This window comes from Paramormyrops kingsleyae, chromosome 21 (genome assembly GCF_048594095.1).
Source record: "Paramormyrops kingsleyae isolate MSU_618 chromosome 21, PKINGS_0.4, whole genome shotgun sequence".
Classification (NCBI taxonomy): domain Eukaryota; kingdom Metazoa; phylum Chordata; class Actinopteri; order Osteoglossiformes; family Mormyridae; genus Paramormyrops; species Paramormyrops kingsleyae.
Window position 1 is genome coordinate 16,211,735 of NC_132817.1, and position 26,461 is coordinate 16,238,195.

Genomic DNA, 26,461 nt, shown 5'->3' on the forward strand with positions numbered 1-26,461 from the left:
TTTATAGGAGGATGATTCATTCACTGATGAATGAATTGTGTTGATATTAAAAACAAGTCGAAAGGTGTACTGGAATCTCTACGAATGTTGCTGTTTCAGTTCATACACCTTTTCTTCCTGCTCCCCTTTTCACTTATGGATTGTATGTAATGAAACAGTTTGTGTTTGTGACTTAATGATGATATTTGAAAAAAAATTGACCAAGTGAAATAAACTGATTGATTGATTGACACCTACCAACAAAATCAACTGGATTTCGATTTGTTTCCCTGCGGCGAGTTTAACATCTTCAGTTGCTGCCCCTTCTGGTTTCTCAAATGTTTTTTTTTTTACTTTAATGGAGCATCAAACAAACAAAAATTGGGAAAAACAATTAATGTTTATATATGACGTGGATGGAACAAAGATCCAGCAAGAATGGGAGGAACTCAGGGGATATACTTCTACAGAAAGCACATTAACAAGCAAGATATCTTTTATGAAGTCTGCACAGAAAATGTGGGATTGGAAAATGGTCAGATCATACCTGTCAAGTTTTGGATTTGAAAATAAGGGAAATTTTCCGGCACCCACCGCGAGCCATCCCACCACCCCAACCAAGCTCCAGTATCCCTTACATTTTAAGACAGGTGTACAAGAAATCTAAAATAACCACTTGTCATTTACATTTTATTTTCATTACAAATTTTCTTTTAATTTCTCATGTTCACTCATGTGGCTCTCTAGCATTCACTAATGACTTATTATACATATTTGTTGCAGACTTTGAATCCTTGTTGAAGTCGTCACAGAGGTGAAAGTAACGTTGTTTTTGGCACACAGCATTGTCATTTTAACCTCCGCATTTATGACCTGGTTAATGTTGTAAATGACCTGCAGACTACAGCTGGTGGCAGTTCTCGCGAGGCTACTGACAGTTCAGTTTGGAGAGACAGAGGAATTTTTTTTTTAATGATATTATAATACGGGAGATTTACGGGAAAATACTAATACGGGAGGACGGCGGGAAAGAGGGGTAAAATACGGTAGTTTCTCGGCCAAAACGGGAGACTTGACAGCTATGGGTCAGATGCATGGATGGATGGATGGATGGATGGATGGATGATACTGTACATAACGAAGCACTAGCAGTAATAGAAGAGAAAGTCCAATGAGGCGTCAGACCACTGCTTGTAAAGGAGGACCAAGTAGATAGATGGCATCTCAATAAAAATACTACAAGCAGCTGAACAAAAGAATGAAAGCATTGGCCAAATTATGCTGACAAATTTGGAAAACAGTTCAAAGTCCGACTGGGAAGGATTGGCTGATATTCCCAGACCTGATAGAGTGTCACGTACCAGTAAGATTACACCAGTGACCCGTCAACTTATGCTATATAAACAGAAAGAGTGGGAATTAAATCCACAATCCTGGAAGTGTGCCATATACTGTATATTCTGGTTCTTTTTGATAATATAGCCATTGTCAAGTTGCTCTGTAACTCTGTAATCACAAAATGGTTGTGGTTCCTTTGTGATACGCAATTCTGTATTATTATACTTTAATATCAAAGAATTTTCCAAACTTCAGAATTAGGTTATTGGTTTAAACCACACTCTACCTCTGCAATCAAAGTAGGAATTGAATCCAACTGCATTGAGAAGTACAAAATATATTTCAAAATCGTGCTTTTACATAAAATGCTTTTTAAAGTCAACATAATCAAAAAAATAGTAGTGGAATCCTTCAGTCACAACACAGATCTGAGGGGGGGGCACATGGGGGGCTTATTTGTTTTAGGATGAATTGAAAAATAAAGTTAAAGTAAAATAGAAAATGGTGTCCTTGGTGGGTGGGCATTTGGGGGGGCACTATGACTCATTTGGGGGGACATGGCCTGTGAATGCACCCCCCCCCCCCCCCCCCCACACTGACCCTGCTGTAAGGGACAGCTGTTATTGGTAATGCAACTCGAGCATTGACTGTGCTGAGAAGTCAGTTCAATTAAACTTTCTTGTCGTCATACAATGCCAGATGAAGTACACCATGAAAGGGATGAAATCTGGACGAAATGGTGAGTCTGTGGTGTCCAGGCACGTCGCCCTGGGGGGCGCGGTTCGTGGGGCTTTGTGTGTTTGGCAGAGCCCCGTGGGTGAAGTCAGACAGGTGTACAGGAGTGAGGTCGGTTACAGAGGAGTCTTTCTCTCCTCCCGGCCTCAGGTTGGGTGTGCCCTCGGCCCCAGGCAGAGCCAGGTCATTTGTCTTCAGCTGGCAGTGCTAACAGTGCTTCCCTCCATGCTCAGTGCTGCCGGCGCAGCGCTGAACCTTCCCAAGCTCCACTATGACAGACCCACCCCCAAAGCACCATGCTGCTTCTGGAGGGGGAGGACCAGTGATGAACGCTGAGGTTGGTGTCCTTGGCATGAGGTCCTTGGCACGTCAACAGAGGGTTATTTGTCATTTGTCCAGAGTATATTGGAGTTCTTGCCATTTCGGTTCTGTAAGTAATGAGAACATTCTCCAGGAGTACAATAAGTGCCAATTACAGTGGAACAGCAGAGCAGTAGATGAACTTAGTAAGTAAATGAGATTTGTACAAGTAATGGATTCAATAACAGTAAAAGTAATAAATAAGATTTAATAAGTAGTTAAAGAAATAGAGCAGCTTCAATAATTTCAAATTACTGAAAAAAGGCAAGTGTAGTGGTACGTATGACAGTATAAATAGTATAAACTGTTTATGATGCGTATTGCCTGAGGGTAGAAACTGTTGGAAAATCTGGTTTGCATTTTGACACAACAATATCTCCTCCCAGAAGCAAGCAGGGAAAACAGTCTGTGTCGTGGATGACTTGGACCTCGCGACCTAGCTGTTGCAGCAGGTGGAAGCTCAGACCCTATGGATTCCTGCAGCATTCTGGGTGGACTTCCTGTCCCTTGGTGTCGCCATAGCAGACTGTGATACCACGACAGTGAGGATGCTTTCTGCTGTGCCGGGGTGGAATGTCATGGTTTGCTTTCGCCAGCTATTCTTCAGACCTTTTCAGAGAATAAGCGGTGTTTGCGATTCCTGTGAGGTCACCTGAAATTTGTAGTCCAAGAGACTTTAAACAGTTGAGAATTTCAATTGCTGCTCCACCCATACTGACCGCAGTGCGAGATCCACCATGTCTCCTTTAGTCCACAATGAGTTATTTTGTTCTGTTCACCTTCAAGTGTGAGTTGTTGTCATGGAACTACTTAAATGGATTTGCTACCTCAACTCAGTATTTAGATAATAAATACTGTCCTTACACCTCCCTCTTTGTAGGGTAAACTGTCTGTAAAGGGCTGCCACCCATAACAGTACCTGGTTAAGGGCCTTGCCTAAGGACCCACAGACATGCTGAGGCTGGGTTTGAACCAACAACCTCCTGATTACAGGCACACAGGGTTAGCCCACTGAGCCACACACTGCCCCCCATAAATTACTTTTGTGGTTACTGCTGTGACGTAAAGAAGAGTATCTGTGTCTGTGATTCTATTATAGGGGATTTTATTGCCAGTCCTATTTGCCTTTACTTTGTTCAGTGTATAGTTATAGATGGAGTTGTACAATCCCAGATCAGTGGGTTTTGCATCCAGTTTTGAGCAAATGAATGCATTGACTGCAGAGCTGCAATCATTAATCATCAATCCAACATAGGTGTCCACTTTTTCCATGCGATCAAAAACTAGGTGCAAAGTCATAGAAATGTCATCATCCATAGATCTTATGTGCAACAAGTAAATTGAAGGAATCAGGGCTTGTGCTGTTGATATATGACAGCACCAGATTTTTTAAAGTTATTTTTATTTTGCTTTTACACACTTTCTGTACACCCCACTCAGACAATTGTATCAAAAATTAACTTAGTTTGTTGGTTTGGGTATTTCAATTGCAGGCAAATCTTTTTTTTTTTTTTACTGTAGGTGGGGACAGATTACTAGGCACTATACTGTAGGTGGGGACAGCTTACTAGGTACACATAGGTGTGCACAATGCTCTGAAGCTCATGATTCACAGATCCTGCTCCCACCTGGACAAAGCTGACACCGCAATCAGAATCATATTCTTTGAATTTTCCACCACCTTTAACACGGCCTAGTCTCTCTCATTGGGGAATAAGCTCAGGACAGTACAGCTTGATGTTCCCACCATTCTCTGTGTTACGGGCGGCCCTCCGAGGCTCCAGGACAGTGTGCTGGAGATGGTGGTGAGTAACAGTGGGACACCGCAGGGAACGGTCCTGTTTACCCTCTACACGTTGGATTTCCAGTACAACACCGGCTTTTACCATCTACAGAAGTTCTCGGACGGCGCCTCCATTGTAGAACACATCAGCGATAGAGATGAGTCAGAGTGCAGAAGACTAGTAGAGGACTTCGTCTTGTGGAGCGAGGAGAACAAGTTGCACGACAACATCAGCAAGACAATGGAACTGGTCGGGGACTTCCGGCGTGACGCAGAGCCCCTGATAGCAGATACCATCCAGGGGGAGGAAGTGGGGGTGGAGCAGGGCATGCAAGTACCTGAGGTCCACCTGGATGGCCGACTGGGCTGGGTGGAGAACACAGCGCTGTATAAGAAAGGCCAGAGCCGACTCATTGTCTGAGGTGGCTCAGCAAGGGTGGAGGAGAGAGTGTGATGGGTGGGACACAACTTAATATTTTAAATGGGGATGTCTTACCAGTCCATAGTGGCCAGCGTGCTGGGGAAGTGCCATCAGTCCAGGTGACGCTAAATGCCCGAAAAAACTCATCTGGAGGGGCAGCTCCGTCAGCCCTGGGTCCACTGGAGGCAGTAACATCTGTACCATGGGGTCCTTAATATTCTTTTTGCGTATTGTCTATGTACTGTGTACTTTTACATATCACTTTGACTGTGTTTACTGTCTTTGCCCTTTTCTAATTTCACATAAAATGTTTATTTGTCTGTATTTTACATACCATGCTGCCGTATGCAGCAGAATTCATCAATAAAGTTCTTAGTAGGGGCGCAGTTAGAGATGAATGGATGGGGAGGTGAGTCTGTACTTGGGGGGCTGACAGCAAAGTATTAATTGCTTAAGCCAATAAATACACATTTATTTGGGGGGAAGGGGGATTTTGGGGGGGTGGAGTAAGCCCCCCCATCAAAAAAAAAAAAAAATGATGGGACTAACGATTCCCCTGATTCTTATGTTACCTCGTCTCTTAAATTATTTTGCGTGTTTGACGTGCTTGTTTAGGTAATATGTGGTTATTTTTGTAACACTTTACTTAAAGCAGCCATCATAATGCATTATAGATACCATCATAATGCATTCATAAAGTATTATAAACACGGCTTTATGAACGCATTATAATCAATTATGAGGGTATTTATAATGCATTTATATCACTGCTTTAAGTAAAGTGTTACCATTATTTTTTAAAGATTCTTTCCCCTGAGTTGAATATGCCTGTCAGATTTTGTAGATCAGTACGAATGTTCTTGATAAACATTGGTTATTTCTATACAACTCAATCTTCCTTAATAGAAAGCAGTACTCAGTGTATTATGTGATGGCTTCCGCATGTTTATGAATATTTTTGTTACAATTCCTTAAATACATTCCAACCAGTTGTTTCAAAACAAAATTGGTTTCAGTTCTTTTATTACTGGCCAGCATTTGAGATGAGTATCCAACTTCTGTTTTTATGTTACAACTTATCTTGTGATTGGACTTACCAGAGTGAGGTCGTGGTGCGGAGCGATAAGCTGTCTCGATGGTTCAGTAGTTGTGCTCTTACTTTCACTTGTAGGAAGACTCACGTGCTGAGGGTGTTTTGGTGGGCAGCTTTCCAAAGTTGCAATGATTAACATGTCCTGCCATGGTGGCAACCACTTCTGGATGTTTGTTCGGTTACTGGTGACGCAGTGGAGTTTAATATAGACGGAATTAATAACAGCAGATAATTCTCTCAGTGTTTTGTTGTGAGGTATTCCAAATGAGTAGCCTCTGGAAAGCATTTCAGGGTTCATACTTCAAAAGTCACTTATCAGGAAGCATACCTCCCTCCTTTTATTGTTATTGTTTGTTGTTCTCTATTAATGTGTAAATGTTTTTTTCTTAATGTGTGTATTCAGCTACTGTGAACATTCTATTTCCTGTGGAATTAATAAGATATCTATCTATCTATCTATCTATCTATCTACCTGTCTTTCTTTTCATTCCTATCCATCCATGTAGTCAATGTGTAGTATGTTTGGGATTAACCATCAAACAGTAATCACAGTAATTTCCTTTTGTACTTCTGTGACATTATCCATCCATTACACCTCATTTAGCTCCCAGAAGTCACTATAGAAACAGAACGCTGTCTGGTTTCAGGGCGAGAACAATGGGGCTAAATCAAGCACTTTTTCACTGTTCAACGACTCCTAGTTGCCTCACCTTCATAATTTCTACAGCTCGCCAGAGGGAATACAGGAATACAGTAGGGCTTGTGTCGGACGATTCCCCCTCCAGAAATAATGATGTCATGCTGTATGATATCAGTTCCTCCTGTGTTCATAGAGAAGACGCCTCAATACTATGCCAGAAGATCCCTGACTTCCTGTTCTTGAATGGGACTCTGTTCATTGTTAGTTTGGCCTCTTTTTCTCCAGGCACAGAAGAGAAGTTTAAGTTCAGGGGAACCAGCTCTACCAACCATCTTGAAAGACTTGGCTTTTAGAGTCCTTATTGATATACTATGACAGGACGAGTCACACCTTTTTGCTCAGCTCTACCATGAGCTGATGCACAAACGGAGCCCCCTAATACTGTCACCTTTCCCCTGAGGCCTCAACACCACTGGATAGTAGAAAGAGCTTCACTGCTGCTTTGGAGGTCAGTCTCTAGAGTGGCACAACTTCAGGATATTGGTTGGTGTAATGGACAAGTACTAGAATACATTTGTGACCCTGAACCAACATGGGAAGAGGCTCGATCAAATCCTTGCCAATCCTTGGTAAGTTCTTCATCTCTGTCGACCAGTTACAAAAGTGGACCTCCATGGGATAAGCATGGACAAGCTCCGTGACCATAGCAGTCTAGTTTTAGGGAACCATCAGCAACTTCACTCTCATCCCCTAACCACTGAGTGACATAGTAGAGGAGGTGTTTCGTGTTACATTTTGTCGAGTTATTACATAATGTGGCATTATTACATAATGCGTTGTAACAGAGTGTTCACGTGAATTTTTGGGATACAATTAAGATGCTTCAGAATATTTGATCATTCGTTTGGTTTCTCGCATTGTGTCTCATTAAGCAGTGAAAAAATGTTGCTCTTTTGATTATTCATTTGAGTCAGTGTGCTTGAGAAGGGACAGGCTGATATGAAAACAAAATATAATGCATCTTATGCTAACTCGACTTCATTTGCGGTATACAGGTTAAAATGCAAGGTATTTTCTTGTCATAGCAGCGCAAATGCACATAAAATAAATACTCATTTGCGCTTTTACAAACAATCGATTGTCACACATATCATTTTTAAAGGTAAATGCGTACTTGCCTTCCAGTTATGTCCATTCCTGGTTATAGCATTTTGTAGCTTGTCTTTGTTTTGATCGAGTTAGGGAGTTTTGGCAGATTGTTTACTGTTACAGTATGTAGCCTGTATTGGCTGGATACAGCATATAGTTAAGTGCCTGAGAAAAACTGTAATTCAAATGAGATCCATGATAAATCATGACCTCACAATGAGAGCAGAGGGTCAGAGGGCACAACCCAGCCTCAGTAGATTCTCTGTTGCACCTGTACAGACTAAGCTATGAATCACATTTTCTTTAGCAATCACGCATTAGTCCAACATGAAACCAATTACTGTATAGCATGAATGTTGTCTATGCATTCCTCTATAGAGTGGACTGAAGACCTCCAATTGATCCAATCTATAGAGTGGAGTGAAGACTTCCAATGGATTGTGTGCTGCATAAGCATCAACTCAGAATGAAACTGCTGCATAAGCATCAACTCAGAATGAAACAGTTGTACAAGGTACTATTTGAAAGAAGCACTGAGCGAATGAAGGAACTGAGGTACCAGTATGTACAGGTTGGTATTATTCTCAATGCTTGTCCTGTAACTGTGTTTCTGCTTGATGGTGCTTTGCATGATTTGCTTTGTTGTCGTCTTTGTTTCTTTTTGGAGAATAATGGAACTTTAATGATGGCAGTGACTCACCACAGCTGTTTATGAAGCTGGACTCAACTTGGGGAAAGTCAGGAGGAGAGGGAAGAACGCCATTGGCCACAGAGCTACAGTGGATGTGCCAGGCCAACATGGCGCAAACATCACCATGGTTGCTACCATCTCAATGAATATTGTCATTGGCCACATACCCTTGATTGGACTGTACAACGCCTCATTGCATTTTTAGACTTGCGCTTCAAGAAAAGGCAGATGCAAGACAGTCCAATATTATCATCCTATGGATCTTACTTGATGTGGTGAATTTTGCTTGTGAGGCAATTATCGCAGAAGACTGCTATATTCCTCATAGCAGACTTTTTTTTTTATAGTGAGTTGCTGTATTTTTACCCCACTAGATGGTGCTCTTGGATACTATGCTTTGTACCCCTTTTTTGACCAGATAGCACCATCTAGTGGCATCAATAAGTACAACAAATGGTTCATGAAGTGTCATTTTGTCTATCGCTATTTTTTCCCCACATTGCATTGTAATAGAACATATAAGGTGTGATGTTCTAAATTTGTGGCCTGAGCCACAGGAGAGAAGCAGGGAGTTTTACAGAGATGTGTTAATGCTTCACAGGTTGTGTTGGCTGGGTAGAGAATGGGGTTGCTGTTTTGACCAATGTGGTTAAGTGCCTGAGAAAAATTGTAATGTGGGTGATCTTCTGAAATAAACCAGGGTTAGGAGATACCGAGATTTGCTCAACCATCCTCGCCTTTGTGACACACGTCCTCTTGGAAGCAAGCAATGGGGTACGAACGTTTCCTGGAGGTTGGCTGTGTAGGCAGGTTGGTCTTGCCAGTGTTGCTGTGCTGCCAGGTTCTAAAAGGGCTCCAATAGGGTGACCTGGTACTGGCGCACTCCTCAGGAGGCGGGGCCAAGTTGACAGCTGATGGATTCTGTAGCCAGTGAGCCTGTGAACTTTGAATCATCCCATGGAGGAGTTTGAGTATCATGAGATTCATCTCTCAGTGCTTGCTCTGAGTCCAGATCTTACATGGTGGTTTTCAGGTAACAGGCAGGCCATGTGAAGGTTTGCTTCGTCATCTCAGTCATGGTCTGGTCTCCTGTATTGCTCTAACCTCTTCCTTTGGCTGGATCCTCCATCAATTCAGGTGCACCAACCACATCAGATGGTTGGTAACCAGCTACTAGGATTGATTTTAAATTAAAGTTCCTTTGCTAATTTTTAAACCTTTACATGGTGCTGCTCCATTCTTCCTCAGTGACATGATTGTAAGGTATCTCCCAGGCAGACCATCAGATCATCTGACAGTAATTTTCTGATTATTCCTGAAACCCCTCTGAGGAGGAAGGAAGCAGCTTTTATTCACTATGGCCCCAAACTCCCAGAAATCCTAAGAGCTATTGAATGTCTTACTGCTTCCAAAACTAGGCTGAAAATGCATCTTTTCCCCATTGCATATAATAACCTATGAATATCAGTTAAGTCATTATTTTATGCACATATTTTAAAATTTCTTGTAGTTATTTTAATTTCGTATTTTTTTTCTTTTAAAGCACTTCGTAAACTTGTAGTTAAAACTGTACTATTTAAAGTGATTGATTGATTAATTGTTTCACAATCATTTTTATGAAAGGCCAGGTGATGCAAATACTCTGATCTTCAAACCTTGTCCCAACAATTAGCATCCATGGGCTCATCCAAGTAGCTGCCTAGCACTGTGAAAATTAAACTGATGCCCAAAAAGCAGGAGACGGTTATAACACGATAGCAGAGCATTTTATAGTAGCCGATTCCTCAGTTCGTAATGTAATTTAAAAATTGCAGTTAGTAGAATTGGTTGCCAACAAATTTTGGAAGGGAACACACTGTAAAAAAAGCTGAAGATGAAAGGAGTTGCAACATGGTCATGATCTTAAGAAACCTCAAAATCCACAAGAGACAGAAGAAGAAGGTCAAAAATCTGTGGATAGTCATAAAAAGAGGCCCAAGAATCTCACAAAACCAGAAGCCTTTTGAAATGAAATATGGGCGAAAATCCCCAAACAAAAATTTAAAGACTCTTATCTGGCTGCAAAAAGCATTTACAAGGTGTGACACCTGCCAAAGGGGGTATTATTAAGCAATGATTATGCAGAGTGCCCAGACTTTGGGTCTGTTCGCTATTTGTAAAAGATGGCAATAAAAAAGTAATCTTGCTTTAGAAACATACAGAAATGTTGTCTTTAACTTCATGCCTTTTGGAAATTGGGTCACTTGTTTAGCTATTCTTAGTAATAGCGATTCATAGTAAGAGAAATTTTGACCAGAGGTGCCCAGATTTTGGCATGCCACTGTATATGTGCAGTGGGGGAGAAGAGAGTTCTTCCTCCTTCCTACCTTGGCGTTGGAGTGCCCTTTCAAGCCCCAAGGAGAAGCAGGTTGATTGTCATCAGCCGGCGGTAATAATTGACTCCCAGCTGAGTGTTGTTTTGTTTTCATTGCCCCTCCCTGCCATACTGTGTTCCCTCTAAGTCCTGCTCTATCTGAAAGTTGCTAAGCTCCACTGTGACATCACTCAAAGTCAGCCTATCCCATGCAGCCTCACGATACGTATGACATCATCTTTTGCCTAAACATTTCTACAGTATATACTATTTTTTTCTTTGTTTGTATAATGAAACATATTTCTAGCTTTACTGAATGAACAATATAACTGTGTAGTTCATCTAGAAGATGCAGGGTTTCACAACAAAGGTTGATATTAAAAGTAAAAGTATTTTGAAATTAATGTTGTATGACATATTCATGCTCCCAGCTTTCCCTCTGCCTAGTGCCATAAAACCATCTCTTTAATACTTGCTAAAACACATGCAACGACAAACAAAATACAATTAGGAAAACCTACGTCATTCAATTTACACAGTAAATGAGACAAAACGGGACACATTTAATACACCAGGATGAATTACATAAGTCAATTAGACTCAAGCGTTTAGTCTAACTCTGGAATGTCATTGGACAGAAATAATGGTGAGTCAATGACCACTTGACCTCAGTTAATTAAAATATATAGATCAATCTACTGGAAATAAATTCTAGTGTCACAGTTTTATTGCAGCTTTGGTTATACACCTGAAAAAAATATAACACAAAAAGTTTAAAGAGCATAAAGGTGTAAACAATGTTAAGGGGAACATATATGTTTATATAGCTTTATTTAACTACGCATGCACGCACACACACACAGTCAAGTAATCATATCTTTTTGGGGACCGCTCATTTGCATGGGAAAAATGCTAATGATAACTATGACAACCTAAACCATAACCATAAGTAACTAAACAAAATACAAGAGTTTTTGCATTTTTAGTTTTTTCATTGCAGTTACGGATTTTTATAAAATAGAATTTTCCCATATGGGGACAAGGAAAACCTGGTCCCCATAAGGTTAAAAATGGATATTCATCACGTTGTGGGGACATTTGGTCCCCACAAGGTAAGGTATACCTGGACCGCACACACACACACACACATAATCAGTTTGGACGCGTTAATCCACCTACAAAGGAGAGTAATGGTGTCGCATCACATGACCTGGCCACCTCACCTAGGTAGGAATGGTTTTGGTGGAGTTTGACCAGAGAGTGAAGGAAAAGCAGCCAATGAGAGCTCAGCATATGTGGGACCTCCTTCAGGACAGCAGGCAGAGCATCCCAGGAGGCCACCTCATGGATCTGGAGTAGAGGAGACTGCAGGATCAGCCAGTCCATGGAGCAATTGGGGTTAAAGGCTTTGCTCAAGAGTCCAATGATGTGGTAACTTTGCATTCACTGGGACCTAAACTGGCAACCTTCTGAGTCCAACCCATTTTTTCATTCAACCCATAATTTTATTTGTTTAATACATTTTTTGGTCAGTGCATAATTCCATATATGTTACGTTATAGATCTTTATAATGATTCTAAACTGTAGAGAATGATACAAGTAAACCTTTCTATGTCTTTTGACTGGCACTGTATATATAGGTTCTTGAGATTAGAGTGTGTATTAACCTGCCTTTATGCTTCTTGCCCGATCAATGTGTAGAATTGCTGGTTTTGTTGCAAGGTTCATTTATTCAGCTGTTTGAAGGAGGTTAATCTTGAAGTGATATGGTATGAATGGGGTAGGACCAAAAAAGTTTATACTTCTGCCTACTCCTTTTCAAGCAAGGAAATCGAAAGGTTGTGGGTTGTTGGTTTGAGTCCCACCCCCGACTCGGTGTGTGTTTCGTTTTCATGTCCTTTCTGTGTTTCTGATGGTTTCCTCCTGGTGTCCAAAGGCATGTAGTCATGTGACTCTGTGTCTCTGAGGTCTTCCTTCGTGTTATTGTGAGTGTATTTGCCCATATTCCCCATGCTATACCCTGTGCTCCTTGGCCTAGGCTTGAGGTTCCCCTATGAACATGAGCAGGACAGGAGAAACTGGACTGGCACCCATAAGGTGTCACTCCCTGCATATGCTTAGCAAACAAGAGCTTCTCAGTGTTTCTTCCTGTTCAGTTGTTTCTGCTGGAACTGAGATAGGATCCGTACCTTATGTTAGGTTTCTACTCCAAATTTGGCCCAAAACATAAATTTAGCAGTATCACACACTCTATGCACTTAGGTTGATTAACCATGTTTGAAAAATGTCTTCGCCGTTTCTTTTTTTTTTTTTTTTTTATAAAATGGAGGAATTTAAATGAATTAAAGACTGTTCCTGCCAAGGCAGCAATACAAGAAATAAAAGTGATAAATAACACCTCCAAGAGTGAGCCATCCTTTCTATCTTTCTTTTCCTTTTCGCTCGGTTTTTATTTGGCTGATGGAGGGAGCGTTGCTGGAGCCAGAGGCCGCGCGTCGCATTTTCATAATCCTCCACCTTCTTGCGTAGATTGATCATCCGGCTTCCATGTCGTTCTATGGATTTACGGCTACAGGGGTCGGGGGGGTGGCCCCTTCCGACCCTGGTCCCTCCCTCTCCCTCTGATTAAAAGCTGGAGCTTGGGATGCAGTGAAGAGACAGACGAGTCCCTGGTTGGCTGTGCACACCTTGGAACAGACCGCCTGCGCCGACATGGTCCGAACCGCCTCCGTGACCTTCTGTCCCACGCTGGTGGCTTTGCTGCTGGTCCACATCCCCGGTGCCGATTCCCGAAGCCTCCCATCGCCAGGTACGAAAGCCGTGCACCTCTAGCCTGAATCGTGATCTGCAGAGTCACCTATGGCACTAGCGCTGCCTGAATCTGCGGGGCTTTTGCTGGTGATGCTACAACATGCGGTTATAACTTATAGTCATTATAGCCGCTAATGATGGAATTTGTAATGGGTTGACTGACTGTAACAATGCATTATATAATTACTTGACAAATTGTAACAAATTTTAACACATAATGCGATGTTATTACACAATGCGTTGTTACACACCATGTAAAAATGCATTATGTAATAACACCGAATTTTGTAATAACTCAACAAAATGTTACAAATTTATAGACTTTTATTTATAGAATTTTATATTGCAACATTACCCTATAATTATCATCATCATCATTATCTTATTGTTATCATCATTCAATTTGTTACATTCTGTTGAGTTACGTATTACATAATGCTGCATCATTACATAATGCGTTGTTACACAGACACTTCCAAGGATGGGAGCTCAAATCCCCGTGTGTAGAATTTGGCCAAGTCCTCTGATTTCCTTTCATAGTTCAAAGATATGTAGTTAAGCTAACCGGCATGTTTAGATTGGGAATAGCTTATGACTGTGCGTGTATGTGCCAGAGGTGGATAGTTCAGGTCCAGAAAGTAAAAAATCCAGAACAAGTTTTTGTTTCAACCAGCCTGTTGGGTACTCTGTAACTGTCTCTTTATACGCAACTGTTGGTCGAGACAAACTCTTGGTCTCGATTTGCACCTTGTCCTGAGTTACCCTGTCCTTCTGCCCTGTGCTGCCTGAGATAGACTCCAGTCCTACCCACGATTATGTTTTGGATAAATGGTTGAAAATTGGTTGGATGGTTGTGCGGTGTAACTTGCACACACTCAAATAAACATAGGGTAGGGAGGTCTGGACGTGCCAGGATTCAGATATTTTATCTATGCAAGATCATCGTATTATTTATTTTTACCTTGGATACAAAGGATCCACTCCTATTAACTCTCTAGTAATTCCTTCTTAACAGAAACTTGATCATAAATTTGTCTGCTTAATGCTTTAGTATAATCGGTAAAAACTTGTGTAAAAAAAAATAAAGGTAACAAGAAATGTATTAACTCGGACATTACACAAGTACAAATTATCATCAAAGTAATAGTAACTGCATGAAATACATGAACCGTTATGATTGATCAATGATGAACGAACATGTGATTAGTATGAAACTAACACGTAGCTTCTGGTTAATTAATACAATGAGTAAGAGTGCAGTACTACATTATTTCTACATTATAAGTAAAGTGTTACCAAAAATTCTGTTTAATTTCTGAGGAAGAGTGATGTATCAGTATCAAACTGGTATTTCCAGACTGACAATGTCTTTAAAAATGTAATAGTAGATCCCTTAGGATTGTATTCAATGATTAATACAATCTTTGGTTCTTTGTGTTTGTACACTACTTGGTATATGAATTAAAACAATACAACAACCCCTTAACAATCAGAGCCTTGACTGATCTTATTTTCCTTTACAGTTAGCCATCAATTTCAGCCAAGACAAGACACAGATGTCCAGAACAGGCTTGTAGCATTGTTGCTCCATAAGGGCTTGGTTCCCATAAGCAGAAACGAAGTCATTGGTAAGCACTTCATTTCCTTCTTTGAGTGTCTGAGCTTTGTCTTCAGTTACAGACATGGCAAAGGATAACATAATGACCGTTCTGTGTACAATCATCTTCTCCTGATAGGTTTGGAGATGGCACGCAAAATGGAAGAGCTGGAGGAGGTATGAACTCAGTTTTGGTCTTCAGAATCCCTAAATTCTTTAATCTGAGCCAAGTAAATAGCTTACTAGATAGTACAGCTGAACATTTTGGCTATTTTTGCTATTCATATTTTGTTCAAGGATTCGGTTGCAGTTCCCTTACTTAGCACCTGAACCAACAACCTTGTGGTTATAAGTTACAGATCTACCACACCTGGTGCCCTGAGAATGTCCCTCATCATTCGTAAGCAGAGGCATCTTGGGTGGCTTGAGGGTTTGAGGAGTTTCTCCTGGGCTGACGCAGATGTTCTGCTGTTTCTCTGCATATCTCAGATTGTCAGGTGACCAGTTCAATGTCTTTCAGCTGGGGGGCTTGAAGGAGGATGTGGATCTGCAGAACGAGCTGATCTCAGATGCAGTCGGAGCCGACGTGTCCTTGCCAAGCAAAAGAAGTATGTATGTGCGTGAAATGGGAGGCTGATCACTCATCAGCACTATATAGTGTTATGTTCTACCATAAATGTATCCTCTATTATTACCCTCTAAGAGGGTTAGCATCGATTCCTCACAACTCCAGGTTTGGGGCCTCGATTCCTGCTTCTGCTCTCTATGAGTGAAGCTGGCTTGTTCTCCTATTCCCTTCCAAAAAGGCATACAGTTAGACTGGCACTCACTGAAGCATGTATTTGCCATGGCGCATGTTGAATGGTCTTTGCCATTACGGTAACGGCACCCTGTCTCCACCTACAGGTTGCTTCTGGAAGTACTGCGTGTGACGCGGCAACCGAGAGAGGGGTGGAGACGAAAAACATAGGCACTGCCGCTGTGGGCTCCTCCTTCTTTACCTTGTCATGATGTGCTGCTCCGTGTTTCCTTTCATTCACATGCTCTCCATGCTTAAAAACATTTGGGAATTTTTTAACTTGTAAAAGGCTCACATTCCACGTTCGATGTGTTTTACCTAAAGATATTTTTCTCTGTTGTAATTGTATTGGTATTACTCCCAGAAGGATTAACAGAGTTGTGAAGTTGGTTACATTTCTGCGTAATAATACAAAGCTGTGTGAGGAAAAGGGTGTTAGACTCTATGTTATGGTATGTTGTACAGCTTAAAGAATACATGAATAAACTAACAATGTCATAGCGAAATAACTGTCGTGCTCAGTTGCCAGTTCATTGGGTACGCCCGTTTGTTAATACGAACCGACATTTCCTCCAAACAGCAAAGCATGGAGCTGCAATATTAATACAGTGCAGAGACACTCTCAGGAGGTTCAGCTACTGCTTGGCTAAGCATTAGAATACCTTAGACACATAATGCAAGCGATCTATGTATGTGGTGTGATCATCGGTGCCAGATGTGATTGTGTCTGTATCTCAGAAACAGCCACTTTCCTGGGATTTCCACACACTAGAGTGTCTAGAGTTTACAGAGAATGGTGCAGTAAGCAAAAAACAAAAAAAACAACAAAAAACATCCAGACAGTGGCTGTAGGGCCAAAACAATTGAGGAAGTGGAAAAATAACAGCTCGGTATAACAGAGGTGTGCAGAAAGACTTCTGTGACTTCACTGCTCATCTACCCTTGAAGCAGTTTTGAAGTTCAAACTGGGTCCTACTCAGTACTAGCTAGATTAGGGATGGGCAATCTTATATAGAAAGGGCGATTGTGTGTGCAGTAGATTACTAATTAGAAGACGGATAGGCTGAAGAATCCTCACACCTGAGTTAGAGCAGTTGACCTGAAGGTTATCCCAAAAACCTACACACACACCAGCCTTTTGCGGATAAGATTGGCCACTGAACATATAACATGGACTAACTTTTGGTACATTTTTTACATCTTCCAAACACACAACTGTCAACCAAAACTCAGCTGAACTAGGATGAGCAGGTAATCCATGCCAGGGACGGCAATTTGAGCTACTTCAGGTTTTCCAAACTACTTTAAAACAAAAAGGCCAAAAAGTGCATGATTATAGGTGACTGACCAATCAGCCCACAAGAAGAACTCAGTGCTTAAGTGAAGTACTTTTCATTGAAACGGTAGTTTACAAATCCTGCCCTAGCTCAAAGACATGAATTCCACATGGATTATCTGGTCACCCTTACTGTACCAAATTCATGATAATGGCACTTTCCTTAGAATTTATTACATTTTTTTAAATACGGAAAATATATATATTGTATTAATGTTAAAAAATTGTGGAAGCAACTAAAAAAAATCTAAAAAAAAAAAAAAAAGTTGACGTAAACTGAACTCTGTCGCCCCCTGGTGAGAAGAACATTAAGACGAAATAATGGTTGTAGGAATCCGGATGCTCCGTCATAAGACTGCGCTAGTTTATTAAATGTACTGGCCATTTAGACGAAATTTGCAATGATAACTAGCAGACTCCTTAGTCTGAAGAAGAGAATGATAAAGAATACGGGGAAGTGAAGAATCAGTACCCTCTGTCTCTTCCCTCTTTCCCTCAAGAACTGTATTCTATTTAAATGTTGCACACTTCATTTGGCACAATGTGGTTTAGTTTTGTATTGTGTGTTTTGTACAGTATTGTGTCTTGTGTATTTTGCATATGTACAGTGACGTCACTTTCTGTGCGTGCTGCTGTAACTTTTGGAATTTCCTTCGGGATCAGTAACGTACTGCTATTGCTATAACCCCTACTGCCGTTAGTACATAAAGTCTTTAAATAAGCGGGTCAGTGTAGCTACAGTTTGGCCGCTATGCCGCTGAAGCAAAATATGGTTTCACAGATAAGCATGTATATCTCAACCACAGAAATACAGACGCCCAGATCCCAGGGGGCGTAGCAGTGACTGCAATAAGCAGGGAGTCTGGAACGTTCCCGTATAGTTGCTCAACAGCAAAAAACATTAGGTTTCCTCGAGCCTTTCCTCAAAAAATAGGTATTTCAGGTATGTATAAATTAAGAGCCGCTATGCTTATAAATAGTTTAATTGAATTTATGGATTTTGGGATGTGATTTCACAGTGATAGACACTGTAGTTTTAACTAAAAAGACTGTAATCCAGTATTTATTACAATAGACACTGGTTGATAAAATATATTCATATATGCATACTGAGGTATTCATGTTTTACACTTGTATGTTTCTATGCAGTGTCTCACAAATTTATATGCCACTATTTTGATATTATTTTTCACTTTTTTTTCATCCTTTACTTAATGTAAAATTTCAAGTGTTACAAGAAGACAGTTTTAAAGATACTTACTCATATTTTGACCATCAAAGGTATGGTTAAATTATGGCTAAAATATTTTTAAATTTCTTAATGTTTTGCTTCGTGAAATAACAATTATTGTGATGGCTCACACCAAAAAAGGGCATTCTATTATATTTTGTTATATATGTCATACACACAGAGGTGCATTAACACGGACAGGGGTTTCAGAGCTATTTCACTTGTCATCGGGGGCTCCACTATGTTCTACTATGGTATGGTTCTCGGGGGGATACGTTTGGTGATAAGATTTTATAAAATGCTCAAAATGGGACACCGCATTTTATTTTTCAATACTGGACAGGTGGAAACTGCAGGTTTAAAATTTAATTTGACAAGGTTAGTCGAAGCCCCTTTTTGGTGGAGCCCCCTGGACTTCAGCCCGGGTAAACCCATGCATTAAAGTGGCCTTTCATATATACAGTACTAAGTAGCTCTGACTAGGATATGCAATTGGGTGGAAGCACAATTACTTGTTTACTAACTGAAAACAATTTAACGTTATATTTTCCAAATTACAGGTATGGCTCCTACATATGCAATTAACAGTTAAATGTGTTAACGTAAAATATCTAAAACTAGCTACATCTCTGATGTAATGTGATCGGTTTAACTACTCTGAATTGTGCGACTGATTCAGTGAACACCAGATTCTTCATTCAGTGAGCTCAATGGACACTGCTCACCGAAAGTCTTTTGATATTTACTTAATCCAGTAGAAATATTGAATGAATGAATAAAAATTTAAGTATAATGTTCATGTCAAGTAGTAATTGACACCTGTATTGTAGTTATAAAAGAGCTGTTCTGAATTAAAAAGTTCACTGACGAATGGTGTCATTGGGTGCTTGAGTCACTCAAAAACATGATGACATTAAATAAACAGAAAATGTCTGTGTGGAAGACATGTGCAGATGAACATTGCTTGCCAATGGACTTTTGTTATGAAATCAATAATTTTTTACAGAATTATGCAAGCATCCCAAGAACACTATGAATTGTGCCATCGGGGGCAATGAGGGTGATGGAACAATGAAATAAAAAATGATATTATCATTTTATTATTATTAATGAATAAATATGAAATAATGCCGACTCATTGTTTCTTTTTGGCTTTTAGGTTTCTTTGTAATGAACCGTATTTGGAGTATGAATCTGAGGACATACCTTTGCATGCTCTATAACGCATATGCCATTAATGCCGTCCTTGGAAACTGTCCAGGCAAATGCCTATGTGAAAGTTCAAACAAAGTACAATGTCAAGACGAAACCATCACAGAAATCCCCAGTAATATACCTCATGAAACCATTAATCTCTTCATAAGTAGAACAAGGATCTCTGCTCTTAATTCCAACGACATTGAACTTTTAGTCAGCCTTAGATACTTCACTTTTGAAAAATCTGAACTGAGTACCGTGATGCCAAGTACATTTCAAAACAATGTACTACTGAATGATTTGCATTTGATGGAAAATAAATTGCAAGACCTCCCTGTACAGCTATTCAGCAGCTTGCAGAATTTACAAAGACTGTTCCTCAGTGGGAATAAAATTAGCCACCTTCCGCAGGAGCTATTTCGTGGACTTGGTGAACTGAGACAACTGGACCTTTCTAAAAATGCACTGAGAGTTATTCCAGAAGGAATCTTTGATGACCTGTCCAACTTAGAGTCCTTGTCTTTGAAGGACAATCAGATCGAACACCTCCCAAGTAACCTCTTCTCTAGCCTAGAGAATTTGGTAACTCTATACCTCTCTCGTAACAATCTGGTTCGCCTACCAGAAGGCATTTTTTTGCATGTTACGAGGCTTCAGAAATTATCCCTCTTCCAGAATCGACTGGAGAACCTTGGTACCAGTGTCTTTGGCCCACTGTTGCTTACTGAACTCTGGCTTTACAGCAACAATCTAACTCGTTTGGAGGACGGCATTTTTCGCAACTTGACCAAGCTTCAGCTTCTTATCCTGAGTCGGAATTCCATCTGCTCTGTCTCGGCGGGGGCTTTTGCGGGCCTGAGTGACCTGAGGGAGGTGTCCCTGCACACAAATCGCTTGGTCAGCCTTGAGGAGGGCACCTTTGCGCATCTGAACAATCTAGTCAACATTTCCCTGAGGCACAATCAAATCCAATCCCTGCCAAGGGGGATTTTTCACAACCTGCCCAGATTGAGGTGCGTTAACCTGCATGACAACTCTCTGTACAACCTTCACACAGAACTCCTGAACTCACTGCAGGACACTGAGGAGATAGTGCTTTCTCAAAACCCCTGGAGATGTGACCATGATATCATTCCTTTCAGAAACTGGCTCCAAGCCCATTGGTCCAAGGTGCCAAACCTCACCTCAGTTGTCTGCCAAACACCCCTTAACTTGAGCAGAATCAATATTGCAAAGCTGACTGACAAGGATCTGGGCCGTTATAAACGATTCTTGTCAAGGGCTATGACCCTCATCGCCGTCACTTTAATCTCCACCTCGGTGATCTCAATTACCTTTCTGTGTTGCCTTTTCCGGAGAAGCCTGGACAGAAAGTATTGCCTGTCAAACTTTAGCAGGGACTCATTAACATCAGCCAATGTCCAAGCACCACAGTAACTGGGAAAAATACAGAATGTGTTTCATTTTAAGAATGTATAATTCTGGATTATGTTGCTTTTGCTTCAGTTAAACAATGCCTAGTATTTCAATGAAGCCCATCATTAAAATAGCGTCTTAGTAAATCGCTAAGTAATTGAATCTGAAATATGTTATACTAATGGACTTGAGGTCAGTAACATTCACATGTTAATTGTCAAAATGAAGAGATTTAAATGCTGATGGCTATGCTCAGGACTTGGACTTCTGCCAAAACAGGCCCCTCACACATACATACCAATGAGGATTTTTATCGGTGGGCAGCGAGGGAGTTCTGCTCGCCCACAGACTCATCATGAAAATGTCAGTACAGCGGATGGCCAGTCCAGCCACGACTGCGCTGGTTTGTTTTGGAGTAGCTAGGCTACTTCATTTGCCTAAATTCTGGAATTTGGATTTAAAACATTGTTATCAGCATTTTATTTGTCAATGTTAAACACAACATGGTGAAGAAGTAGCTAAACTTTTTCATTAGGTTATAGTTTCCATACCTTCATTTGGTGATATTTTGTCTTATGTTGTTTAAATAATTGTGCTTTTTGTATCAATGGATATTTGATTTTTGTTTGTGTTTTTAGTCTAGTTTTTTGTGAGAAAAAAATGTAACTAAAAGCATTTAAATACTACATTGCTAATTTTTCATTTTACTACACTGGTTATTTTATTGCATCAACCAATACAAATGAAGTAAACACAAATGTTTCATGTAGCAAAGAAAACTTCAGTTTCAATAGACCAACAGGAGCTGTAGACAGATATTGAGTGGTGTTCCCTCCGGCATAGGTGGAGTACAAAGTTCAGGTTAACAGTCAGTATTTACATTTTTATCACTACTTTTTCTCCACAAATGTAAACGCCCTCCTTTTATTTCTTTTCAGAGGAAACACACAAAAACAAATATTTCAGCTTATTAACAAAATACAGTATTTTGGGCACTTCTGTTACTAATAAGACTGATCCCAAAGACATAAAAATGCATTCACATATTTGTAGCAAATAATAGCTATTTAAACACGACCTCCCAGTGTTTGCCAATGTGACACATCCCTCAAGTTCATTGGTGAGCGGAATTGTGACCGTTCCCAAAGTTCTGGGTGTTGCTGGATTGCAGACTGCATTAACAGTTACTCTGGTTCAGTCAAAGTACATTAAAATATTATGTCACTTTTCATTGAAGGGGCTATAGCATTCAGGTAAGACTTCCTGTTGAATTTTGAAGTTTAGTGAAACCTACACTCTTCAGATTCCAGTGTTTAAAATGTGCTGTATGTTGAAAGCTATTAAAATCAGTGCTTTTCTCAGAACTGCTTGGCAATTCTATCTTATTTTGATTATTGCTATCAAATTGTCTTTCCTCTGTGTTTAAATGAAAGACATTCAAACATATACATTCATAAAGGCATATGCAAGATATCTTGGTTCTTTCGTGAGTATGATTAGGAGATTAGATGAAGTGTACTCCTGTGGCCTGTACTACGAAGCAGGGTTACTGGCTTATCGGGGTAACTTGTCGGATTTAAGGTACCACGGTTTAAATGGACTTCATATTCATTCACTTACATTTTGCCCAGACTACCTTAAATTCGACAAGTTACCCCGATAAGCCAGTAACCCTGCTTTTTAGTACAGGCCACAGGTAACTGACACTTGACTTGAGAAACATGATGGAAAAACATGATGTTTTTCATGTTTGAGAGAACCTGCAATCACTCGTAACTTTTATGTTGTGTTTTGTAGATGAAAAAAAATGACCAGGGCATTTGGAATTTCTGTATTTCTGCTCCTCCAACTCTGCTACCATGTTGATTGTTGTCCAAAAGGCTGTCAGTGCTTCACTCCATCAAAAGTCTTCTGCTCAGAAGATGTTCTCAAGGACATGCCTCAAAACTTATCCTCTGAGGTCCAGGAGTTGGTAATCATGACGACAAGCATTAAAAGCATCCACCTAGAATCCTTCCCACTAAACTCCAGCCTCACGAAGTTGATGCTCCTTAACAATCTCCTCAATGGTGTCTCTGAGATGGCCTTCAACCGATTGCTGGAGCTGAAAGAATTGGAAATCAGCGGCAACCATAACTTCAAGGTCCTTGGCACAGGAACATTCAAAAGGGTGGGCAATCTTACCAAGCTGCTACTCAACTACAACCAGCTCAAGACCCTGGATGACAGCATATTTGCTTCACTACAGAAGCTGGAAATCTTGCAACTAAAGGGCAATGCCATCGATCACCTCCCTAGGCTGTTATTCCGCCACCTCCGCTGGCTCCGTTCCTTAGACTTTTCCGAAAACAAGATTTTAACACTGGATAAAGATATTTTTAATAGCCTCCTTATGCTAGAGACACTCAGAATGAACCACAACCTCATAAGTGTTCTCCACCCAGACACATTCATCAACATGCCTCATCTAAGAGAACTTGGACTGCAGGGGAACAGAATTGAAGATCTTCATCTGAACCTCCTATCAGGGCTGGAACATCTAAACAAGCTGCATCTCCGGGGGAATCTTATTACCAAAATAGCGCCGGGGACATTCCCACCAAACCTGAAAGAGCTGAATCTAGAGGACAACCGGCTTGTCGAACTCTCCACTGGAGTTTTCCAACACATGTCATTCCTCACTGACTTGGTTCTGGCCAAAAATCGGCTCTCCACTATTCCAGAAGATGTGTTTAGAAACCTAACAAGCTTGCAGCACCTCAGCCTGTCTGCGAATCATCTCCTAGCTCTGCCAGCAGCGGCTTTCACTGGACTCTCTAATCTGATAAGCATTCACCTAGACAAAAACAACATTAGCAGTGTGGAGGCAGATCTGTTTGATGATCAGGAAATAATGGAGAAGCTCTACCTCTCTGACAACGACCTGCAGGGCCTCCCTGAGGGATTGTTCATACCCTTAATTTCCCTTCGCACAGTACGCTTGCAAGGCAACCCCTGGAAATGCGACTGCCACATGCGCGATTTCCACGATTGGCTGACTGATGCCAATTTGCTGATGTCGGACGTGGAGAAGATTTACTGCGCGAAGCCGAAGCCTTTGAAAGGCCGTGGCCTGGTCTTCCTGAGCCGGGAGGACCTGGTGTGTGCTGAGAGCGCAGTAAACAATTATCCTGTGTCTACAGGAGACAAGAGGCACAGAACGAAGAGCTGCTCCCTTCATGAAATGAACGGAAAGGTCTCCATACGGTGCACGGTGCCGCGGTGTCCGGCGGTCAAGTTAGAAGTTCAGTTTTCCGATGAAGATGGCAGGAGGCTGACCTTTGCCGATGAACAGAAGTGGTCAGACTCCACCCAATGCAACAATGCCACCATCATTCTTAACTTTTAACCTGCGTCCTTTTAACATCTTCGCTCCCTCACTGAACATATGAGTAAGATAGACCTGTGAACAAAACATTCACATTGAACTCTTGAGATGGGAAAGTGTTGTTGCAGCCTTGGGGAAGAAGACCTGAAGCACTTGAGTAAGGTATCCTGTAGCATCAGTGTAAGTCTTACAAAATTAAATAATGTTCCAATAAAATCAATCAAGATTTTTCAACAAACAAATCATTGTGTTATTTCCTTAGCATGTCACTACGGAAGAGGATTAGGGCCACCATGAAAATATTATTAGAATGTCAGAATTCTGACTTTTTTCTCAGAATTCTGACTTTAATCTCAGAATTCTGACTTTTTTTCCTAAACTCAGAATTCTGAGATTAAAGTCAGAATTCAAATAATATTTTCATGGTGGCCCTAATCCTCTTCTGTATGTCACAGTTTTAATATTTGGACTAAATAAATACAAAGTATGAAACTCTGAACACGAAATATGAAAAATATAACTGAGATAGAGGTATAAATAGATTTTGAGTAACTTTATGTTATAATATATATCTCTGGTCGCAACCAGTAAAACCAGTAACTCAATGAATCCTCTAATGGCTGTGTCTCATTCATGCTTCCAAGTTTGCTTATCAAATCTTCATCAGGATCTTTGTTCATGTGACTTTTACTTCAGTTTTCCAGTGTTAATGTCTGTCAGCTGGCAACAAACATCGCGGAGGAGCGGACCGGGTCGGACCGGGTCGTACCCTGGCCTTTGGAGACTGTGGAGACACGTCTGTCAGCAACCCGCTTTAATGCCTCCGTTAGACCTTTCTTGGATAGTAACTCCTCACAGGTGTTTGGCAACGGCCACCAATAATTTCCACTACACCGGTTTGGTGGACTGTCATCACATATTATTGGAAATATGAATAATGCCATTATGCAAAAGAGGCACATTATTCAAAATCAATATTTGGAGTTAATATTGGCAGAGCACATAACCGCATGAGCAAACCAAAATGTATCATGCCAAAGAGTAATTTTAAATTTTAACTACTTCAGCAACAGATGTAAGCATCCTGGCAACATCATTTTGAAAGTATTTTTCCGCATGCAGTTTTACAACTTTCCAATAGATGGGGCTAGCTTCTTACCAGATTTGATTACCAGATTGCGATTTGAGCTGAAAATAAGTTGTTACAATATATAAAACTGAGTTGATTAGATGTGTCATTCAGTATAAACAGACTTAACAGTGGCAAACTACAAGTCATGCCTAACTGGCATTATAACTGTTTACATAATCCTGCTTTAGTAAAATTAGTAAATGTAGTATTATTTACAGCATGCATAGAATAGTCCTATTTTCGTACGCATTTGTTTTGCATAACTAGCATTATAAAGCAGCCATCAATATGAGCTATAAAACCAATATATATTTGCCAATACGATCTTAAATTAAACTGCGATCCATCACAGCACTGTTGAGGTAAGCCATGAGAAAACACTCATTTTCATAAATGTGACAGTTCCCTGTTTGCACACATTATGTTTTCTGTTATTCCGTGTTTTCAAGAGTACTCAGTCTACTCAAACCATAAAGCTGTACATATAAAGTTATGCGACGTCAGCTGCTATCTTTATAAGTAGTAAAAGTAAATGACTATAATCGTATAAATTAAACAACAAAGGCCGGATTTCGTAAAAGGAAAAAACATTGCGAACATAAAGCCATAAAACACGAAATGTCATCTACCGCTATAAGAGCTGCACGCAATATCACCAGCGAACGTCAGCAAAACGCTAATTATCGTTATACGTCAGAGCGATTATTTGCGGCCGTTTGAACGATCACACGCCCAGTTAAAACCCCTACAGCTGTTACAGCGATGGGCCCGCGGCTTCTTTGTTAAACATTTTTAGGGTTGAGAAGTTTACAAAGACAGACCAAATACCACCCAGCAAACAACCTTCATACTTCACTGACTTGGCAGAACAGTGGCTGATGGGAAAAAGAATGGGTGGGGGGAGTCGGAAAAAATGTACAGAGGTGGTCGTGGGGGGGGGGGGGTTCAGTATGTTCACGGATGCTGGGAAACAATCTGTTAGCATCTATGATGTAACATCATTGGCAAAACTGCATCATTGACACATGGCAT

At 40.7% G+C, this 26,461-nt stretch overlaps 2 protein-coding genes and 1 long non-coding RNA gene across 7 annotated transcripts; all 3 read left to right on the forward strand.

The window, feature by feature from the left end:
• Nucleotides 1-5,037: 5,037 nt before the first annotated feature.
• Nucleotides 5,038-9,026, forward strand: LOC111836675 (uncharacterized). Its single transcript, XR_002836470.2, has 3 exons — nt 5,038-6,978; nt 7,877-8,069; nt 8,191-9,026. It is a non-coding gene; the product is annotated as an uncharacterized lncRNA (long non-coding RNA).
• A 4,154-nt stretch (nt 9,027-13,180) lies between these two features.
• Nucleotides 13,181-16,259, forward strand: uts2d (urotensin 2 domain containing). The gene is made up of 5 exons (XM_023798227.2): nt 13,181-13,352; nt 14,878-14,982; nt 15,091-15,128; nt 15,472-15,559; nt 15,858-16,259. The coding sequence occupies exons 1-5, from the start codon at nt 13,256-13,258 to the stop codon at nt 15,881-15,883; spliced, it is 354 nt and encodes a 117-aa protein (XP_023653995.1). The 5' UTR covers nt 13,181-13,255; the 3' UTR covers nt 15,884-16,259.
• Nucleotides 16,260-17,912: 1,653 nt separating this feature from the next.
• LOC111836704 (uncharacterized) lies at nt 17,913-24,571 on the forward strand. 5 transcript variants are annotated; one of them, XM_023798224.2, is made up of 3 exons: nt 17,922-18,029; nt 19,324-19,377; nt 19,477-22,294. In XM_023798224.2, exons 2-3 carry the CDS (start codon nt 19,350-19,352, stop codon nt 20,949-20,951), a joined length of 1,503 nt encoding a protein of 500 aa, XP_023653992.1. In that variant the 5' UTR covers nt 17,922-18,029; nt 19,324-19,349; the 3' UTR covers nt 20,952-22,294. The 5 variants fall into 5 exon arrangements, with proteins under 5 accessions (XP_023653993.1, XP_072560457.1, XP_023653992.1 ...); XM_023798225.2 differs by lacking the exon at nt 19,324-19,377 and having other exon boundaries at nt 17,913-18,029; XM_072704356.1 differs by lacking the exons at nt 19,324-19,377; nt 19,477-22,294 and adding an exon at nt 22,728-24,571 and having other exon boundaries at nt 17,914-18,029.
• The last annotated feature ends 1,890 nt before the right edge of the window (nt 24,572-26,461 follow it).

Bases quoted from the DNA above. Each gene is read 5' to 3' on its own strand.
- uts2d (XM_023798227.2), top strand. From the start codon at position 13,256: ATGGTCCGAACCGCCTCCGTGACCTTCTGTCCCACGCTGGTGGCTTTG. The intron at 14,983-15,090 runs GTAAGCACTTCA...TTCTCCTGATAG, and splicing joins AAGCAGAAACGAAGTCATTG to GTTTGGAGATGGCACGCAAA. The intron at 15,129-15,471 runs GTATGAACTCAG...AATGTCTTTCAG, and splicing joins AAATGGAAGAGCTGGAGGAG to CTGGGGGGCTTGAAGGAGGA.
- LOC111836704 (XM_072704356.1), top strand. From the start codon at position 22,738: ATGACCAGGGCATTTGGAATTTCTGTATTTCTGCTCCTCCAACTCTGC.